At 38.7% G+C, this 19,726-nt stretch overlaps 1 protein-coding gene across 6 annotated transcripts in view; it reads left to right on the plus strand.

The window, feature by feature from the left end:
• LOC107710966 (neuronal cell adhesion molecule-like) overlaps window positions 1–19,562 on the plus strand; it is a 94,525-nt gene extending 74,963 nt beyond the window's left edge. For 3 of the 6 annotated variants that reach the window (XM_016515863.1, XM_016515864.1, XM_016515865.1), the window contains 19 exons: window positions 853–1,035; window positions 3,572–3,589; window positions 3,913–4,018; window positions 4,981–5,177; window positions 6,158–6,280; window positions 7,315–7,485; window positions 7,682–7,738; window positions 8,409–8,520; window positions 8,709–8,893; window positions 9,954–10,085; window positions 10,166–10,309; window positions 10,554–10,665; window positions 10,903–11,069; window positions 12,112–12,259; window positions 13,201–13,325; window positions 14,327–14,356; window positions 18,970–19,071; window positions 19,185–19,382; window positions 19,462–19,562. In XM_016515863.1, coding sequence (XP_016371349.1) covers window positions 951–1,035; window positions 3,572–3,589; window positions 3,913–4,018; window positions 4,981–5,177; window positions 6,158–6,280; window positions 7,315–7,485; window positions 7,682–7,738; window positions 8,409–8,520; window positions 8,709–8,893; window positions 9,954–10,085; window positions 10,166–10,309; window positions 10,554–10,665; window positions 10,903–11,069; window positions 12,112–12,259; window positions 13,201–13,325; window positions 14,327–14,356; window positions 18,970–19,071; window positions 19,185–19,382; window positions 19,462–19,544 — 2,295 coding nt within the window. In that variant the 5' untranslated portion in view covers window positions 853–950 and the 3' untranslated portion in view covers window positions 19,545–19,562. The remainder of the gene's footprint in view (window positions 1–852; window positions 1,036–3,571; window positions 3,590–3,912; window positions 4,019–4,980; window positions 5,178–6,157; window positions 6,281–7,314; window positions 7,486–7,681; window positions 7,739–8,408; window positions 8,521–8,708; window positions 8,894–9,953; window positions 10,086–10,165; window positions 10,310–10,553; window positions 10,666–10,902; window positions 11,070–12,111; window positions 12,260–13,200; window positions 13,326–14,326; window positions 14,357–18,969; window positions 19,072–19,184; window positions 19,383–19,461) is intronic. The other 3 variants (XM_016515867.1, XM_016515868.1, XM_016515866.1) reach the window with 3 other exon arrangements.
• The last annotated feature ends 164 nt before the right edge of the window (window positions 19,563–19,726 follow it).

Consider the following 19,726-nt stretch of genomic DNA (forward strand, 5'->3'; position numbering starts at 1 on the left):
CAGTGGGTGACCCCCCCCACGCATAAAAATGAAACTCCGCCTATGATTGTGCTGTTACTCCTTTCGAGCAGAAGTTCACAAAATTGGGTGTTATTTATGGGGAGTAGAATTATGCATTTATTTCAATGAATGTAATCGATTAGATATCATAATATTTAGGCTATAATAATATAAATCAGGTTGGTTTGTATTGCTGACGTAATATGTAAATGATATGCGTGCGGCCCGCGAGACTTGCACTTGGACAATAGTGCGGCCCGGTGGAAAAAAAGGTTGAGAACCACTGAGTTAGAGGAATGTCTGAAGTGGACTCTCAAAATCAAGTGTTACTGAATTATTATTGCATTTTTTGTTCATATTTTGAATACAATTTGAACTGTAATGTTTTACATTTCCACTATAATTTTAGTAGTTTTAGTAATTGTTTAGTATTTCTTAGTGTTTTGTCATTTTAAGTTTTTTAAATGTCTACTACATGTATCTATATATTTATAATTTTTTTTTTTTATTATCAGTTCAGTGAGGCAGTGATCATATGACCTGTAATCATGAACACGCTTACAGATCACCGTTATCAGACCTGCTCTGTGCTGTTTCACACGTGTTGAGCTGATGACCAGATAAATGTTTGAGCATCACTGGCCGTCAGACAATTGATTCATATGATTCATTTAGTAATGTTTTGTCAATTTTATTAGTTTTTTATGTCTATATAAGTTTATAATAATTATATATAATTCTTCCTAATTTTTTATTTCAGTTTTTGTTTTTTTAGTAGATCAATTTCAAAAGACAATTAGAAAAAGATAATGAAAATGTGAAACTTACTGTCTGTGTGTGTGTGTCTGTCAGTGTTGTGTGTGTGTGTCTGTGAGCCGCTGCTGTCCTGATCGCGCGTGAGGGCGGGGCTAAACTCACTCCAGACGCGGCTCATTGGTCACAAGGCAGTGATGGACAGGCCGAGGGACGGCCCATTGGCCCTGCTGCTGCTCTTCCTGGGTCACGTGATCACGGCGCTGGAGGTTCCTCTGGACCGTACGTATCCACACACACACACACACACACACACACACATATATAATAGACTCAGGGGTGGTTCTAGGGTGAGTAGATATGCGGGGCTTAGCCCAGACATCCATGTATGTGTCAGAATACACGGGATACAATTTTATATATATATATATATATATATATATACACGTATGTGTGCAGGATTCTATTCTTTTTTTAATATATATTTCTAGCACTTGTACATGCATTTACACTGCACTTACAAATTGGATAAATAATGTTATGAGATTAATGTTTTAAATATAAAAACTGGAACATAGAAATATAAGATAGAAAAAAATAAAATGATACTTTTAAATATGAAACTAAAATGACCAGTATGTGGTGGTGAGTCGCTGAGTCATTTATTCAATTGATTCTTTCAAATCGACTGATTCATTGAGGAGGGAAGAAAGAAACATTGAATCATTGACTCACTGATTTGTTCATTCAGTAAGGAAACACTGCTGTATGTTGCTGCAGAGATGCACAGCATGACTTTATCTGGAACCATTTTTGTTAGCGAAACTGAATGACAATGTAAGCAGATGCTGTTGGATGTGCAGAGAGCAAACATGTGCTTCTGATAGAAATAATTTTAATGTGCAGGAGAACTCAGTGATGATTCGTACAGGGCACAGTGATAAAAACATCACTATAAGCCCATCACTAGCGCCGCCTCTGGTCTGACGGCAGACAAACATCAGCAGTCCATCATCCTCCAGACGCAGACAGGAGCTAAAATCAGCCAATCGCGCGTCAGCAGGATTAATGTCTCTACAGGAGGAGAGTGGACATCCTGGTTATAAACGCTTGATCCTCCTATATAACACTCAAATGCTTCAAATTAACAAATCAACATACATGTTGAAAGTAAGAGATATATACAAACATATATTTAAATAAAATATATGTAACAAATTAATACAAAATAAAAAAATGTAAGATCTTTAAAAATATGTTTTTTACAAATGAATACACATTTAAAGGGAGATTAGGAACAGACACGCCAGATAGCAGAAATCAGATTAATTTACATATTGGAAAATAAAATAATAAGCAGGACAAATGAAATAAAAGGTGAAAAAGATAAAGAAAGCAGATCACTGATTCATGAGCACTGAACCAAACACACGACTGAACTGAATCATTCTCAGTGAATCAACTCGACACGTTTCACATGTTCTGTGTTCATCTGCTCTTTTCACGTTGACTATCACTCTATATAGACTAATACAATCAGATACAACAATCATTTCTCAAATATTTATTACAGTATCTACTGATAAACTGAACATTCACTGGATGATTTCAGCTGATTTCCTATTGAACTGTCAGCAACTGAACTGCAGTGTCAAACTATTTCAAATATAGTGAATTAAGCTTTAAACTCCATCATAAAGCACAATGTTTCCATCTAACATGTGTTTTGAGCTGCAGCTCGTCATATTAATGGAGTGGTTCACTAGTTAGCAGTAAACCTTCACCTGAATATGTTTGTAGATTTGTGTTGGAAGTTATCTTTGGAATGGAAATATGGATATTTTATTTGTAAACATACTTTTTTTTTTCGCTTTAATTGAGTGTGTCATTTACACTGGAACGGCTCCGATTGATTCAAACTTGTGACTTCGATCATTCAGTTCAAGCGATTCACTAGCTTCACTTTTTTTTAACAGTAGAAAGCATCAAACCATTAAGGCAGTCCAGTTATAAAAACAAAACAGAAAAAAGAAAGAGAGAAAGTGTACACAGATAGATAATTTTCATCTTAAAGGGGTCATATGATGCGATTTCAATTTATCCTTTCTCTTTGGAGTGTTACAAGCTGATTGTGCATAGATAAGATCCCTGAAGTTGCAAAGACTAAAGTCTCAAAACCAAAGAGATATTCTTTCTCAAAGTTAAGGCTCTGCCACGCCCCCTAAAACGGCTCGTTCTAACTAATGTACAGTATTTGAAAAATAATGTGTTTTTTGAACATTAAAGCATGTCAACATATTCTGTTACACCAAATACACAAAATAATGATCTTTAAAAAAGCATCATATGACCCCTTTAAGAGGACTTACAGGATGAATGTAGCTTTAGGATCAACAGAACTTTAGATAGTTTCCTTATACTAGTCTAAATCAACTCTGAATAAAGAAAAGAGAGGCTTAGAGCCAGTCAATTTCTGTTTATGTATGTGAAATTTAATTTAAAGGTAATAACACATGCTGCAATAAAATGCTCATTTGTTCTTATTCATTTTACATAATATTTATTAAATTAGAAATTATTTGAGAATAATCTGAACATCTTCATCAACTTCTTCATTATGCAATTCTACTTTAATATTTTTCACCAATCAAGAAATAGTTGAAATGAAGTCTGCACACACTGGGAATGCAATGTTTGTGAATTAAACAGCAGACAGTGTTAGTTTTGCACACAGAACAGAGTCAGAATGAGAGATGTGTTGCTGATGTACTGACGCTCTCTCTCGCGTCTGTCTGTGTGATTCTCTTGGCTTCTTCAGCTAAACTTCTGGAAGAACGTGAGTTCATCAGCTGCTGTCCTGAAGGATGTTTGCTGTGAATTGAGCTTGTTATTTCCTTTATTCTCATTAGTTTGCTTATGATATGGTTTTATTGCTGTGTTTGCATGCTGTCCGTACAGCACGACTGCTGCTTCAGTTCTCTTGTAGATTAAACTTGACAGACTCATTAATACTCAGCACTGATGTACAGAAATAAAATGCATGCGATGCAGTAGATTGATGTGCATTTTTATCATGTTTTGCATGTCGACAGATGCTGTGTGTGTGTGTGTGTGTCTCTGATTGGCTGTAACTAAACTCATCTGTCATGTGACCCCCAGTGCCGCAGCCCCCCACAATCACCCATCAGTCGCCGAAGGACTACATCATAGATCCGCGCGAGAACATCGTCATCCACTGCGAGGCCAAAGGGAAACCGCATCCCAGGTGATGATAATGATCTGCATTTCATTCAGAAACTGCTGTTTCCACGACTAAGATGAGATGACATTAAACACTAACTGTGACTGTTATTAAAGGGACAGTTCACTCTTCTCAGATCATGTCATCATTTACTCACCCTCACGTTGTTCCAGAGCTGTGTGAGTTTCTTTCTTCTGTTGAACACACAAGAAGATATTCTGAAGAATGCTGGTAACCAAACAGCTGACGGTAGCCATTGACTTCCAGGGTTTGGAAAAAATGACTATGGAAGTCAATGGGTACCGTCGACATTCTTTTGTGTTCAACAGAAGACAGAAACTAACACAGCTTTGAAACAACTTGAGGGAGATTAAATGATGACAGAATTTCATTTTTGGGTGAACTGTCACTTTAGCATGAAAGGCTGTTGATGAATGTTGAAATGTAGCTTTACCCTAACCTCTCTTTATGCTCATCAACAAAAAAGAGGAGAAACAGACATTATAGACTTTTTTTATTTAACAAGCCTACATAAGCTTTCCAGTTGTCAAGAGTTTTTGAATTTTTATTAGGAATTATTAGGCATTATTTGTTTTTGATGGAAGCTTCTTGTTTTTACATTAGTCATAATGTAGAGAGTATGATGATAATTTATATGATAAATATAATAAATCAGGAAACTAGATCAAGTTTGTGAGTTCACACTCTTAATTTGCCATAATTCTGATGAAATGACAGCAATGCAGATCAGTAATCACGAAAATAATCATGATTATCAGTTTAACTAAATGTGACTAAAATGTGATATCTACGATGATAAAATATGATTGTAAAATATATACATATGGAAATAATATATAAGTTTAAGACTAAAATGTCCAGACCTTTAGCAACTAAAACTTGACTGAACAAAGATCAGGACAGATTTGACACAGGACTGTGATTGAATGAGCAGATATCTGACTGAATGAACTGCTCGCCCTCAGCTTCTCGTGGACCAGGAACGGGATGCATTTTGACATGGATAAGGATCCTAAAGTCCTGATGAAGCCTCATTCAGGGACGCTGGTGATGGACATCAGCGGAGGAGAGCGGGCCGAGGCGTACGAGGGCGTCTATCAGTGCTCCGCTCACAACGAGCTCGGCACCGCCGTCTCCAGCAGCATCGTCCTCCGCCAGTCCAGTACGTCACATCAGTCACAGCACAGCTTCCACACTCTCATCTGCCTCTGTTTAACCCTGCTATCTCTCACTGTTCTGTGTCGTAAGACGTTCTCAGTGTCCTCAGACATCTGATATTCGGAGGTAAATCTGAATGTTTGGCTATAATGCATGCGGCGGCTCAGTCCTGCAGACAGATCCTCATAGTCATTCAGTGTTTAGATCTCTTTCCTCAACACTCTCCTGAAGCATCACCTCATTCTTCTCATCTTCAGTTGAAGTTCACCCAAAAGTGAACATTCACTCACCCTCAGGCCGTCCAGGATGTAGGTGACTCGAGTAGAACAGTAGAGAAGATTTTAGCTGAAACCGTGCTCCTTGGTGATTCATAAAATGTAAGTCAATGGTTACCGTCACTTTGAGAGTCAAAAAAACAAATACAGGCAACACAAAAATAATACTCGTCACTCTTGACGATATATTGAGATCTTATGAAGTGAAAAAGTGCAGGAAACTGAACATTATTTACAGCATTATTACCTGTAATCCAGAGCCTCAGACAAACGGTCCGGAGTGATGTCCGGTTCACAAACGAATCATTCTTTTGAACCGGTTCTTGTTGATGGACGAGTTCACCAAATCGGACTGAACTGTTTGAAAGCACAGATCTACAAGACTCGCTTTTGTAATAATGTTGTAAATAATGTTCAGTTCCCTGCACAGACCAATCGACTGATAACTCTTCAATATATCGTCAGGAGCCACGGCTATTCATTTTGTCTTGCCGTGGTCCTTACACAATATGATGCATTTTATGAATCAAGGACCACGGTTTCAGCTAAAACTCTTCTTTACTGTTCTACTGAGGAACAATGGCACCTTCATCCTGAATGGCCTGAGGGTGAGAAAATTAACAGCAAATTTCCATTTTTGGGTGATCTATCCCTTTAAACTTCACCTTCACACTTGTGTTGAGTCGTGTGATCATTCCTGTGTCTGCAGGATCTCCTCTGTGGTCTAAAGAGAGAATCAGTCCAATCATTGCACAGAAAGGACAGTCTTTAATTCTGCACTGCCGCCCCCCCGCCGGCCTCCCGCCGCCCATCATATTCTGGATGGACAACAGTAAGTGAAATGAAAATTCACCCGATTTCTGAAAGCATGTTAGTGACCATATATAGATGTTTTGATTGTAATGTTTAATCAGACTGGATCTTCCAGTGAAGCGGTATGCTGGTCTTCTCCAATCACTTAGTCCTCCTAAACTCCGCCCCTGCTAGAGTGCCACACCCACATCTCAACATCCAATCAACGACAGATTAACAGAACCAAGTTCCACCCTTTTTTCATGAATCCATTACACTCAGATGTGCGTCACAATATGGAAGAAGAGATCTGATGCTACTTCCACTTGATAACGATAATGAGACCCATTAATGTTACAAACTCCTGCGTCAGCAGAAACCTGTTGAGATCAGGCACCGATTCACGAAAATCATCTAAACTCAAGAAACTTCCAGGACGTTTGTGAGAATGTTCCTAAATGCAATTTTTAAGAAGTTTTCAAAAATGTAAAACCTTTTTTTGTTTCTAAGAAGATGGAAAAAAATGTCTCCATTCACATGTTTTCATGTTAATTTTTAGATATCGCATTAAAAAAATAAAATAAATAAATAAATAAAAGCTGGAATTGCCATGATGTGCTTAAAATCTTAAAATGTGCATTAAAAACATACTGCAAACACTCTGAATGCAAGATAAGATGACAGCGTTTGTTATTGCTCTCATTCGTGTGCTCCGAGACAAGAAAGGCATTTATTCTGGAGGAAAGAAAGAGCCACAGGCTTCACCAGTTGCAGCAACTTTATTTATTTATTTATTTATTTTTATTAATACTTTGCTCCAGTTTCCCAGGAAGTGACGACTTTGTTCTCAAATAAAAGTAAACCAGATTATTCTTTTCACTTCCACGTTCGGATTATTTTGACGTCTTCACTCCGAGTGTTGCTGGAATTGCTTTAAAAATATGTTGGTTACTTGTTTCCGTGCACCTTGTTGATTTTGTGAAGTCGCAGCAGAATAACCATCCAAAGCCAGCTCAGATGTGTTGCTGTGAGGCAGGTGTGTTTAGATCACTGTCTGTGTGTGTGTTTGCGCAGATTTCCAGCGTCTGCCGCAGAGCCGGCGCGTGTCTCAGGCTCTGAACGGAGATCTCTACTTCTCCAACGTTCAGCTGGAGGACTCCAGGAGCAACTACATCTGCTACGCTCGCTTCCCGCACACGCAGACCATCCAGCAGAAGCAGCCCATCAGCGTCCGTGTGCTCGACAGTGAGTCTGTGTAGTTATGTGAATGAACGCTGTTGTGCGGAGATAAAGCCCCAGATGTCCATTCATCACGTGAATGCACTGTCCGCTCTCTCTGAGCACACAAAGAGCTCTTGAGCTGCAACTTCAGTCCAGTCATATTCCTGCCATCAGCTGTCTGCATGTCTTTGATTTGTGGTGTTGTTTTGCTGTGTTTCAGTGGATTCACTCAATGACACAATGGCAGATTATTTCAATGACACTGATTTGTTTAGTGGTGAGTGATGGCGCCCCCTAGTGACCCACCTTTAACCAACCCCTAGTCCTGCCGGTTTACTCTAGCCTCACCTGTGCACCCTCATTCACGCATATTAAAGCCCTGCTTTCCTGGACTAATCAATCAAATCTTCTGCTTTAGAGACTCAGTGATCTTATATCAAACCTCGGGAAGTTTGTTTCTCTCTGTTCGTTCATCATCACCTCGTTCTGAACTCATCTGAACTCTGTTTGTCTCTTCATCTTCCTGATTTCTGTTGTTCCATCTAGTTCTTCTAAACCTTGATTAGTTCTCTTCATTTGAATTCAGTTCATTTCAAGTGTATTTGTACATTTATTCAAAGCAGCTTCACAGAAATGTTTGTTTCATTGTTTTGATTATGAAGCTGTTTTCAGTCAAAGCTGAGTGTCAAGTAACCTCCATATAAACGTCCAGTATACATTTCTGTGGTTCATTAACCTCATGTATTCAGTTAACCCTTGTGCTGTGCTGAAAATCCTTTACTTGATTTAGTGTTCACTACTGTCTAGTGTGTAAGTGTGGGTGTGTGTGTGTATGAGTGAGAGTGTGAGAGTGTGTGTGTGTGTGAGTATGAGTGTATGTGTGTGTGTGAGTGTGTGTGTGTGTGTGTGTGACTGCCGCAGGATCTCACTGAGAGTGTTTGTTTCAGATAAACCCGTGGATGAGCGAGCGCCCGTCTTCATGGTCCCCAGCGAGTCTGTCAGCTCTAAAATGGTTCTGAGAGGAGAGATTCTGGAGATGGAGTGCATCGCCGACGGCCTGTGAGTTCAGATCGCTCACATCTGTGTTCACACGTTTGGTTTATGATTGTGAAGTATGATTTTTTATTTTTGACGTGTATTCCTGTAGCTCCAACAGTAGAACTGCTGAAATGCAATGCATCTTCGTTGGCTTTGGATAAAACAGGGTTTCTGTGTTTAGCTGTAATGTCCCTCATATTCCCCTTCAGTCCCACTCCTGCGATCTCATGGGTTAAACGCAACAGTGAGATTCCCAGCGGACGAGCGTCCTTCCTGAGCTTCGATAAGACTCTGCGGATCACGGATGTGTCGGAGGCAGATGCTGGAGAGTATCGCTGCATCGCCAATAATCGCCACGGCTCTGTTCACCACACCATCAGAGTCACGGTTAACGGTGAACACACAGTCCTGTCCAATACTATCACCATACTGTAATTCTGCCTCAAATCACAGACTGACCCAGTTCAGATTAAAGCCGTACTCTGTATTTGCCAACATATTCCTGCTAATAGAATCTAGAGAATGTTAAACTCACATCAGACTCAGATATTTTTCACTGAAGACAACCCATCATATCTACATTGATGCTTTCTGTGAACTGTTTACTCTTGCTCGCAAAATCAACCATTATCTAAATTAGGGCTGTAGCTATCGATTATTTTAGTAATCGAGTATTCCATCGAGTAATCGGATAAGAAGTAATCTTTCTTTATTAAAGAGCAATACTAAATATACAAGAGATAATAAGATAGATCTCTTAAAATAAACAACTAATTTGTTTTCTTTTTAGAAAAATTTACATTTTTATGGCTGAAATTGCATACATTAATAACCGTGAAAACTAAACCCATTTAATGTATTTAATTGCCAAATTGCATGCAAAATGCAAATACAAATATATTAATAAAAAAATAAATAAAAATACAAAAATCTATTTCATATTACTTTAAAAAAAGGTAAACAGTACAAACTAAAACTAAGGCATAAATCAAAATAATAGTAATAAAAATAATAATAGTAATAATGGTCCGTGGGGAAACACTGTGTTCCGTGTGTAGTTACAGTAAATGGACTAAACGAAGACTGGTGATTTTTTGTATTCAGGTTACTCGAGGTGTTCGAGGAATCGTTTCAGCCCTAATCTAAATCCTTTATTTACTTGTGAACGCTCATTTTTCATATTTTATCATATTATTAAATAATACTTTTTAAGAATAACTTACTCTTGCTTTGAACAAAACTGACCGTCATTTAAATCTTTAATAGAACAAAACCAACCCATATTTAAATATCTTATTTGAACAAAACTGACTGATATTTAAATCTCTTAATAGAAAAAAACAACCAAAATTTAAACGTTAATTTAACAAAACCAATCAACATTGAAGCATCTAAAGAGTTTTATTTATAGATGGTCATGCGTAATATTGGTGTGCTGTTGTGTTGATTTGCAGCGGCTCCGTACTGGATCAGCGCTCCCAGGAATCTGGTTCTGGCTCCGAAGGAGATGGGCATCATCACGTGCCGGGCCGCAGGACACCCCAAACCCAGCATCCACTGGCTCATGAACGGACTCCCGATCGAGAGTCAGTGACTTCAGTCTGTGTGTGTGTGTGTGTGAGCTGAGAGTGTGTGTGATGTTGTGTTGTTGTGTTGTTTGTGACAGACACTCCCAAAGACCCCAGCAGGAGTGTGGAAGGAGACACCCTCATATTCTCCGAGGTCCAGACAGGCTCCAGCGCCGTTTACCAGTGTAACGCCTCCAACCAATACGGATACTTACTGTCCAACGCATTCGTCAGCGTACTGGGTGAGAGAATCTGAAATAAACACGTCTGTTCACGGGAGAATCATGCTTCATCCCAAAGATGGACGAAAACATGACTTTATATTAGAAATAAAGCCTGAAGTGTTTAGCACCGTTGAGGTTTGCTGCATTCTGACACTGTTTGCATGACAACGAAGCACTTAAACGCCAGTCCTAAAACATTTATCAATCATGTTTTCATTATTCTAGTCGAAGTGATGATCATGTGACGTTGTTTGTGTTCCAGCGGAGCCGCCCAGAGTCCTGACGCCGCCTAATATAGTCTATCAGGTTATTATGAACAAACCCATGCTGCTGGAGTGTGTGACGTTCGGCTCGCCCGTCCCGACCATCACATGGTGAGACCCTGTGTGTGTGTGTGTGTGTGTGTGTGTGTGACTGAACACAGGCCCGTTTACTGTCACTGTTTACTGGAGCTTTTCATTTTAATTGGGCCTGATTCTGCTGCAGTGCATTGTGGGCCCTCTCTCGTGATTTATTTTGGCTGTGGAAATAGTGTACAGCAAATTGCATGCCAATTGTTATCAGTCTGTCCATGTATAAACCACAGTGCATGATGGGATTGTGTTCACCAGGTTTAAGGACAGCCGCTCCAGCATGTTGGAGGGAAATGCTTATGTCTTCCATGAGAACGGAACGCTGGAGATCGACATGTCTCAACCCTCAAACAGCGGGAAATACACCTGCGTGGCCAGGAATAACCTCGGCATCTCGGAGAACCACGTCTACCTGGAGGTCAAAGGTGAGGGATTCAGCACAGAGCCCCTTCATCACTGTTCAGTCCTCTAAATCAGGGCTTTTCAAACTGGAACTGTGAGAAAAAGAAGAAGAAAAAAGTTTAGAGAAAACAGTGTAAAAATAAATAAATAATCAAAACAATGATTTAAATAAATGAAAATGGATTTGAATAAATAAATATATTTGTTTAAAATATTTAAATCAACAAATAATAAAAATGGATGTAATAAATATTTAATAAATAAATTATTATTATTATAAAAAATATTTGAATAAATTATAAAAATATTATTAAACAAACTAGCTAAAAAGAATAAAATAAATAATAAAAAATTATTATTTAAATAATATATATTTTTAAAATGATCATTTATTTAAACAATTATTTAAATAAATAAAACTGATATAAATAAATAAATTTGTTTAATATGAGTGTAAATTAAAATGATATAAATAATAGAATTATGTTACAAACAAACAAATAAATGAATGAATAAATGAAGTAACAAAATAAACTAAATTTTTCCCAAAAAATGTTTTACACAATTATTTTGCACAGTATAAATTTCAAGTTTTTTACTTGAAAATATATAGCAGCCTTTTAAATTTTAGGCTAGTGGATAATTATATTTGGGGATCCATGGCATCTTAAAGATGAAAGCCTCTGGTCTAAATAATTCTGTCTAACCAAGAGAAAGTATTTTGAGTTGAGAGTGTTTCAGTGTGTGCTCATGCTGCACTTTTAAAACGAACAGGCATATATATTGGTCTTAATGGCTCCGTTATCCCATCATGCATTGTGTTTGGAGGCTCCAGGCCTTAGCTTGCATGTTTTTCACTTTTCAAACGGCACTTAAGTGCATCTCTGAAGAGCACAACAGGAAGTGTGCTGTATTAAGAGCATTAGGAAACGATCCATCGGTGGATCATCAGACCTGATGAGAGACGGAAACTCACGATGAGCTGCACAAACGCGCTGCTTTGTGTGACATTATCAGGGTCCAGGATTACAGAGGCTTTCTCATCCGTAGTGTCTCTCTCTTCAGAGCCCACGAGGATCCTGAGGCCGCCGGAGTACCGGGAGGTCCAGAGGAACCGGGACGTGGTGTTCGAGTGTAAAGCCAAGCACGACCCATCCCTCGTGCCCACCATGACCTGGCTGAAGGATGACGGAGAGCTGCCTGATGATGAGAGGTTTGAGAATCACACAATCACCCACAGATTATGTTTTCATCTGTCCTCTCAGCTCACTTTAACACATCTCACCATGCTTAACCCTTGTGCTGGGTTCAAAATGTACTCCTGGTACAACTGTTATGTTCCGGGTGAAGATTACTGATCAATGCAATCCACCAAAAATTACACCATGAAAAACAAAAAAGTTTTCCAACAACAGTAGTATTCTAACTATTTTCTAATATTTGTTAGACATTTTAAACAGAACAAATGTGGAAAGGTGCTTCTTCTGTGTGTTTTCCTGAAGTAGTGCGTGGCACTCGCAACGCCAAGATCACAGGTTCAATTCCCAGCTAACTGAACATGCGTGAACGGATAATAAATATGCTCATTCATTTTCAAGGATAACAGCATCTGTGAAATGCATAAATATACTAACATCAATTCATATATTTTTTTTAATTTTATTTATTTATTTTTTGTTTCTGTGCAGCTGCCTTTAACCATGAAATATCCGGGTCAAATCAACAAACATCACAATCATACTATACATTTAATACACATATTCCACAACATATCAGAGGGTCGAAACTGTGCTGGGATGTTTATGAGTCAAAATGAGAGAAAGTCTGAACATTTCAAGAAAAACATACAAGGTTAACCAGCATTCCTTACAACTCAAAAATACAGTAATACATGGGTTAAAGCCAGATATCTCATAGTATTTCCCTGAAATGAGCAATGAAATGTTTTATATATTTTTTTGTCTTTCAAACACTTTTAGGTGAGTAACAGTTTAAGCAGGTGATGTAGAAATGATGAGAATCACTGACAGGTTAAGTGTGCAGATTTTAATGTCATTAGCGTTCACAGGATCAGTTTGAGTCTCTGCTGATGAAGCAGATCTTTAGCTAATGTAATGTGGGGAGCCGGTCTGAGGGTTTTGTGTCTGATAACAGGTTTAGAGTGGACTCGGACAGTCTGACCATCACAGACGTCACAGAGAGCGATGCGGGGACGTACACGTGCATCATGAACACCACGCTGGACCAGGACTCGGCCAGCGCTCAGCTCACGGTGGTCGGTGAGTACTGAAGGTTTTCCGCTCTTTGTGTGCTAACCAAGTAACTAGATCCAGTCCCTCTCCGGATTCATTCAGATACGAGGGATTTTATTGACAGAAAACCCAACTAACATGTTAATAATAACAATAAAAACAAGATTAAGCTAACTAAACGGATAAATAAAAATTTATTTAAATAAATAAATATCAACAATGATTTAAATAAGTAAATCTAAATTAATTAAAATAATTAATAAAAAACAATGTTTTAAATAAATAAGTAAATAACAGTTGATTAAAATAAAAATAGAAAAACTTAAAAATAGTCAAGTCAAGTCACCTTTATTTATATAGCACTTTTAACAATACAGATTGTGTCAAAGCAACTGTACAGCATTAATTAGGAAAATATTGTGTCAATAATGCAAAAGGACAATAGTAAACACTCAATTTTCAGTTAAAGGCAGTTCATCATTGAATTCAGTGATGTCACCATCCAGTTCAGTTCAGTTTAAATCGTGTCTGTGCAATCAATAGAAATAGAAAAAAAAACATAATACAAAACAAGATAAATAAAAAGGCTAAATAAATAATATAATGATTTAAATAAATAAATAAATAAAAATTGGTTAAAATAAATAAATATTTGTAAAATGAATTAATAAATAAATAAATAACAGTTGATTTAAAACCAATAAATAAAAATATAAAAAAACTATATTTTTAAATATTGACAGAAAATCCAACTAAAAAACACAATTAAACTATATAAATAAATAAATAACAATTGATTAAATAAAATAATCAAAACAATGATTTAAATAAACAATAAACAGTTGATTGAAATCAATAACTAAATTATAAATAACATATAAAAATGTATGAATACAAATTAAAATAAATAATTGAAAGCAAATAAACATCAACAGAAAAGTGCATTTTAGAATTATTTTAGCTGGAAGTGTGTAATTGTCTGTAAATTAACACATCTCTTCCTCACTCCTCTTACCCCTCCCACTCAGAGGCCCCGCCCACTCCCGCGGTGATCTACGGTAAACACACAGCACATCACATCCCATAATGCCCTGGGCTTGTGTGTGTGTGGTGAGGTTTATGGAGCATGCTGTCGTGTGATCACATTGATCTGTCTTCTGATTTGGCTCTGGAATCATTCTGTTGATTTCCGAATGAAGGCGTCTGTAGAGTTAGCATGACTCCTCATTTGAATGTGCGTGTGCAGACGTGCGGCTGATGATGTCATCACGCAGCATGTCCTTGTCATGTGATCACAAGTTGATTCATGTTTGTGTTGACAAAAGCATGCTGTCATTAACAAAGCAGTGTAAATCCAGGACTCTGTTCTCTGAGATCAACAAACTTGTCAAACCACCATCTCTACAGAAACTTCAGACATTTTTCTACATTAAATTTACAATATCTACCAGTCATTCTCTTCATTTGTTCCCCCAGAATTCTCTACTTCCCAGCTAGACTTTTTACTCGCTAATACATCTGAGTTTGAATAGCTGATAGTTAAATCAAACTCTGTAATTGTGTTTGATCCAATACCAACACACTTAGTCAAAAACCTTCTCTTTTTACCTATCGTGCACACGATAAACAGATCCCTTGCTACTGGACTAAAAATAGCTGCTATAACCCCAGTGCTTGATAACACACTGTAACTGTAGACCCATCTCAAGCTTCCCTTTCTGTCTAAAGTAATCGAAAAGGGACAAATTTGTCACATTTGGACAAACACAATCTGATAACCATTTGAGTCTGGTTTTCGTCCTCTCCACAGTACAGAGACTGCTCTTTCAAGAGTAGTGAATGACCTCTGACTCTGGTGCCCTCATCCTTTTGCTCCTCTGATCTGAGTGCAGCTTTTGTTTTGTTTTTGAGTGCAGCTTTTTTGTCTTCTTTTCTATCTCGACTATCTGCTATTGGTAGATCTCGCTCTGTCACTGTTTCCCATGGTGTACCTCAAGGTTCGGTTCTCGGTCCACTTCTGTTTCTAATCTATATGTTTCTTCTTGATCAGATCGTTCAGCCTCATGGTCTGAACATAGTTATGCTGATGATGCACAAATCTATCTTACTGTCCAGCCCAATTCTGTTTTTCCTCCCCTTCCCATCACTTCCTGCCTTCAAGATCTCAAAGCATGGATGGCTGAAAACTTCTTAAAACTGAACGCTGACAAAACAGAAATCCTTTTAATAGGCCCTAAATCCCTTATCTCCTCCCAAAATGACATCTCCATTCATATAATGATGGAGTTTCAGTTAATTCTTCACCCATTTTATGGAATCTTCCAAATTATACTTTGAACCTCATATCTGCCAGTTTGTTAGGGCCCGAGCACCGATGGTGTGAGGACCCTATTGGAATCATCTACACATCAATATTCAGTAATAATTATAGCGCCACCTGCTGGCAACAGGAAATGACTTTGTTTGCACTAACTCAAACATACCATGTTCAATCTGCACCAGACTTCACATGTTTGATAAAAGTCTTGGCCTGAAGACATCTATATGCCAACGTCCAGTTATAATCATAGCGCCACCAGCTGGCAGCAGGAAGTTTGGCGCATATAAATGACTTTGACATATTCCTCTTATATTTACCACTTTAAATGCATATTGCCCACTCTTTGCTCTTTTCCAAAAGCCACCGGGTGGCGGTGAGCCCGGGTGCGAGGGCCCTTTCATCGCTGCTTGCAGCTTTAATTAAATCTTGTTTTTCTACCTTCGCAAAATTGTTCATATATGACCTTTGCAAAATCACAAAGATGCCAAAACTGTTATCCATGCTTTCCTCGCATCTGGACTATTGTATAGTAACAGTGTTAATTTTGACAGGCATTTTTGATTTAGTCTTAGTCTTTATCTTGAGACGAAAATGCTTAATAGTCTTAAGCCCGGCTCACACTGTGCCATTTTGGCCACGATTTGGTCGTCTGAGACAGATTTTGATAATCCTAAAAGATTCCTATAATCCTAGGCTAAAATCTGTAGTCTTTGATCGTTAGTTTGACATGTTCACCGACAGCCGATTAATGGCCATTGCGATCAAATTTACCCTCCGACAAACTTCTGGCAGTGTCAGAAGATTTGGCGCACAGTCCTGCAGTCCTGCAGAAGACGTCAAACTGTCTTCGTTTTTCATGACAAGCCATGATCAGAATTAATGCTAGAGATTTCTTCTAACCGCATAAACTCCGGCGCTCTCGTCCTCCGCTCACGGAATTCATCTGATATGTTGCCTCTGCTATGATAAACACCGGTTGCGCTGCTGTTTTCATGTGGGTGTGTGGGACGGAGTGCTGCTTGCAATATTCCGATTAATGGACGTTGCGATCAAATTTTACCTCCGACGAACTTCTGGCAGTGTCAGAAGATTTGGCGCACAGTCCTGCAGTCCTGCAGAAGACGTCAAACTGTCTTCGTTTTTCATGACAAGCCATGATCAGAATTAATGCTAGAGATTTCTTCTAACCGCATAAACTCCGGCGCTCTCGTCCTCCGCTCACGGAATTCATCTGATATGTTGCCTCTGCTATGATAAACACCGGTTGCGCTGCTGTTTTCATGTGGGTGTGTGGGACGGAGTGCTGCTTGCACTATTCTGCATAAATACGCCGGTATTGCCGCCATTCATATACTTTTAATGATAGCCAACATTTCAGCCCCCGCGTGTAATGCAGCTCGCAGTCACTAAACGTGTATGGGTTGATAAGGTAAAACTCCGGACGAGTTTTCTTGCGCGCACCCATTTTTAACGCGTCTTGACTGTCGTACAGTCTGACATTAATGACAACTGAGATCCCACAGTGTGACGTGATCATCATGTTCGTACAGTCTGACAAGTAGTCTAGTTTTAGTCGACGAAAAGTCATTGCATTTTTGTCAACTTTTAGTCATTACTTTTACTCAAACTGCAGTTACCAACATTTATTTTGGTAGCTATTTTATATGTAGTCTTCAAACAAAAAGAGTCATTAATTCTTCTTTCTTTAGACCAAATCAATTAAGCTTCTGAGAAATTTAAATCAAGGATTGAATTTGGAAAAACTTGAATAAATGATGACAATTTTCATTTTTGGGTGAACTATCCCTTTAACAGTAGTGAAAAGGGAGCAACTTATAAAAATTATAGTTGTTCATATATAATTTATAATTTTTGAAAAATTTGAAAAAGAAGCAGAATAAGACAACAAGACAAATACAAAAGAGATACAAATTAAACTAATTTTTCAGATACAGTAGGTAACATTTCAGCCCCCGCGTGTAATGCAGCTCGCAGTCACTAAACGTGTATGGGTTGATAAGGTAAAACTCCGGACGAGTTTTCTTGCGCGCACCCATTTTTAACGCGTCTTGACTGTCGTACAGTCTGACATTAATGACAACTGAGATCCCACAGTGTGACGTGATCATCATGTTCGTACAGTCTGACAAGTAGTCTAGTTTTAGTCGACGAAAAGTCATTGCATTTTTGTCAACTTTTAGTCATTACTTTTACTCAAACTGCAGTTACCAACATTTATTTTGGTAGCTATTTTATATGTAGTCTTCAAACAAAAAGAGTCATTAATTCTTCTCTTCTATCAGCGTGATTCCGCCTTAATCGACATCGAATTTTGACTCCCGGGAAAAACGGGACGTCTGGTCACCTTATCCCCTACCCCTTCGGGTGCTGAGGCCATTGTTTCAGATCGCTAGTTAGCGTTTTGGTAGCCTATCCATCCACTGCTTCTGCCATACTGAGACTAGATATGCAAACGCCCCTTATCTGATTGCAATTCAATGACAGGGACGCACATTTTGTGGACAAGGACAAGACAGTAGCATATAGGATGTATTTTGAATTGTCCGGTAGTCCTCAAATAACATTATAGTCCCGTCTCGTCTTGTTAACGAAGACGCGGCATAAATTTCGTCATAGTTTTTGTCATCAGATATTAGTTTTAGCTCGTCAACGTCTTGTCTTAGTCACAGAAAAAATATTTGTTAACGAATATTTTTCATCGTCGTCTTTGTTGACGAAATTAACACTGTACAGTAACTCTCTGTTTTGGCGCAGACCCACCAAAGCTCTTAATTGCTTGCAACTAGTTCAAAACTCTGCTGCTCGTGCCCTTACATTTAACAAGAAATCAGCTCACATCACTCCCGTCCTTCAGCACTGCACTGGCTCCTATTCTGTCTTGTCCTAGTTTTTAAGCCTACCATTTAGCACCTTCATATCTTACAGAATTAATACACCCTTACGTTCCTGCCCGCACTCTTAGATCCAGTTCTGAGAATTTGCTTGAAATACCCAAGATCAAACTGTTGGTAGGGTGTTCAGCATTTCAGCTCCTAAACAGAACATTTCTGCACTGTCTCCTCACTCCTGACCTTTAAGACTGAACTAAATATTCACTTATTCACAATATGTTTTAATTGATTGTTTCTTTTCATTGTCAGATCTATTCTTATCTCGGTTATTTCCTTGTGTGTTATATGATCACCGTCTTACTGCCTGTTCACTGTGTTGTTCCTTGATTGTATATCTGTATTATTTGTATTATGTAAAGTGTCCTTGGGTTCTTGAAGGCACTATAGAAATAAGATGTATTATTAAACTTTTATTTACTAGTGTTATTTGACTCTACAGAGCAGCCGGGAGCACCGACCGATCTGGAGCTAACGGATCCAGGAGCGAGAAGCATTCAGCTCACCTGGACACCTGGAGAGGAACACAACAGCCCTATCAAGAGTACGACACACACACAAACACACCTGTGTTCATCCTTTTACTGTAAAGCTCTTTGAATTACCTTTGTGTGTGAAGTGTGCTTTATAAATAAGCTTGCATTCTTGCCGCGTCAGAGTTCCTGATCCAGTATGAGGACGCTCTCCACCAGAGCGGCGTGTGGCACAACCTGACGGAGGTTCCTGGAACCAAGACCACGGCTCATCTGAAGCTCTCTCCGTACGTCCACTACAGCTTCAGAGTGCTGGCGCTCAATGACGTGGGCTTCAGCCATCCCAGCATGCCCTCGCACCAGTACAGGACCAGCCCCGCAGGTAAGGCACATGAGTGTTCACGCTCACACGTGTGTTCACGCATATCCGCTCGTCTCTAACGCGCCTCTAATGCCTGCAGCTCCTGACGAGAACCCTACTGAGGTCAAAGGTCACGGCACCGAACACAATAATCTGGTCATCACGTGGAAGGTGAGATGCTGATTATTAAAGTGCCCCTATTATGGGTAATGAAAGGTTCATATTTTGGTTTTGGGAGTCCCCAACAACAGGTTGACATGCATGCAAGGTCAAAAAACACATTCATTGACTTATAATATGCATTTATTTTTACCTTACTTGCTCAACGACTCCCAAACGATTCGCTCAATGATTCATTTTTCCAA

Source organism: Sinocyclocheilus rhinocerous, unplaced genomic scaffold, assembly GCF_001515625.1.
Source record: "Sinocyclocheilus rhinocerous isolate Xijiao unplaced genomic scaffold, SAMN03320098_v1.1 scaffold3890, whole genome shotgun sequence".
NCBI lineage: Eukaryota > Metazoa > Chordata > Actinopteri > Cypriniformes > Cyprinidae > Sinocyclocheilus > Sinocyclocheilus rhinocerous.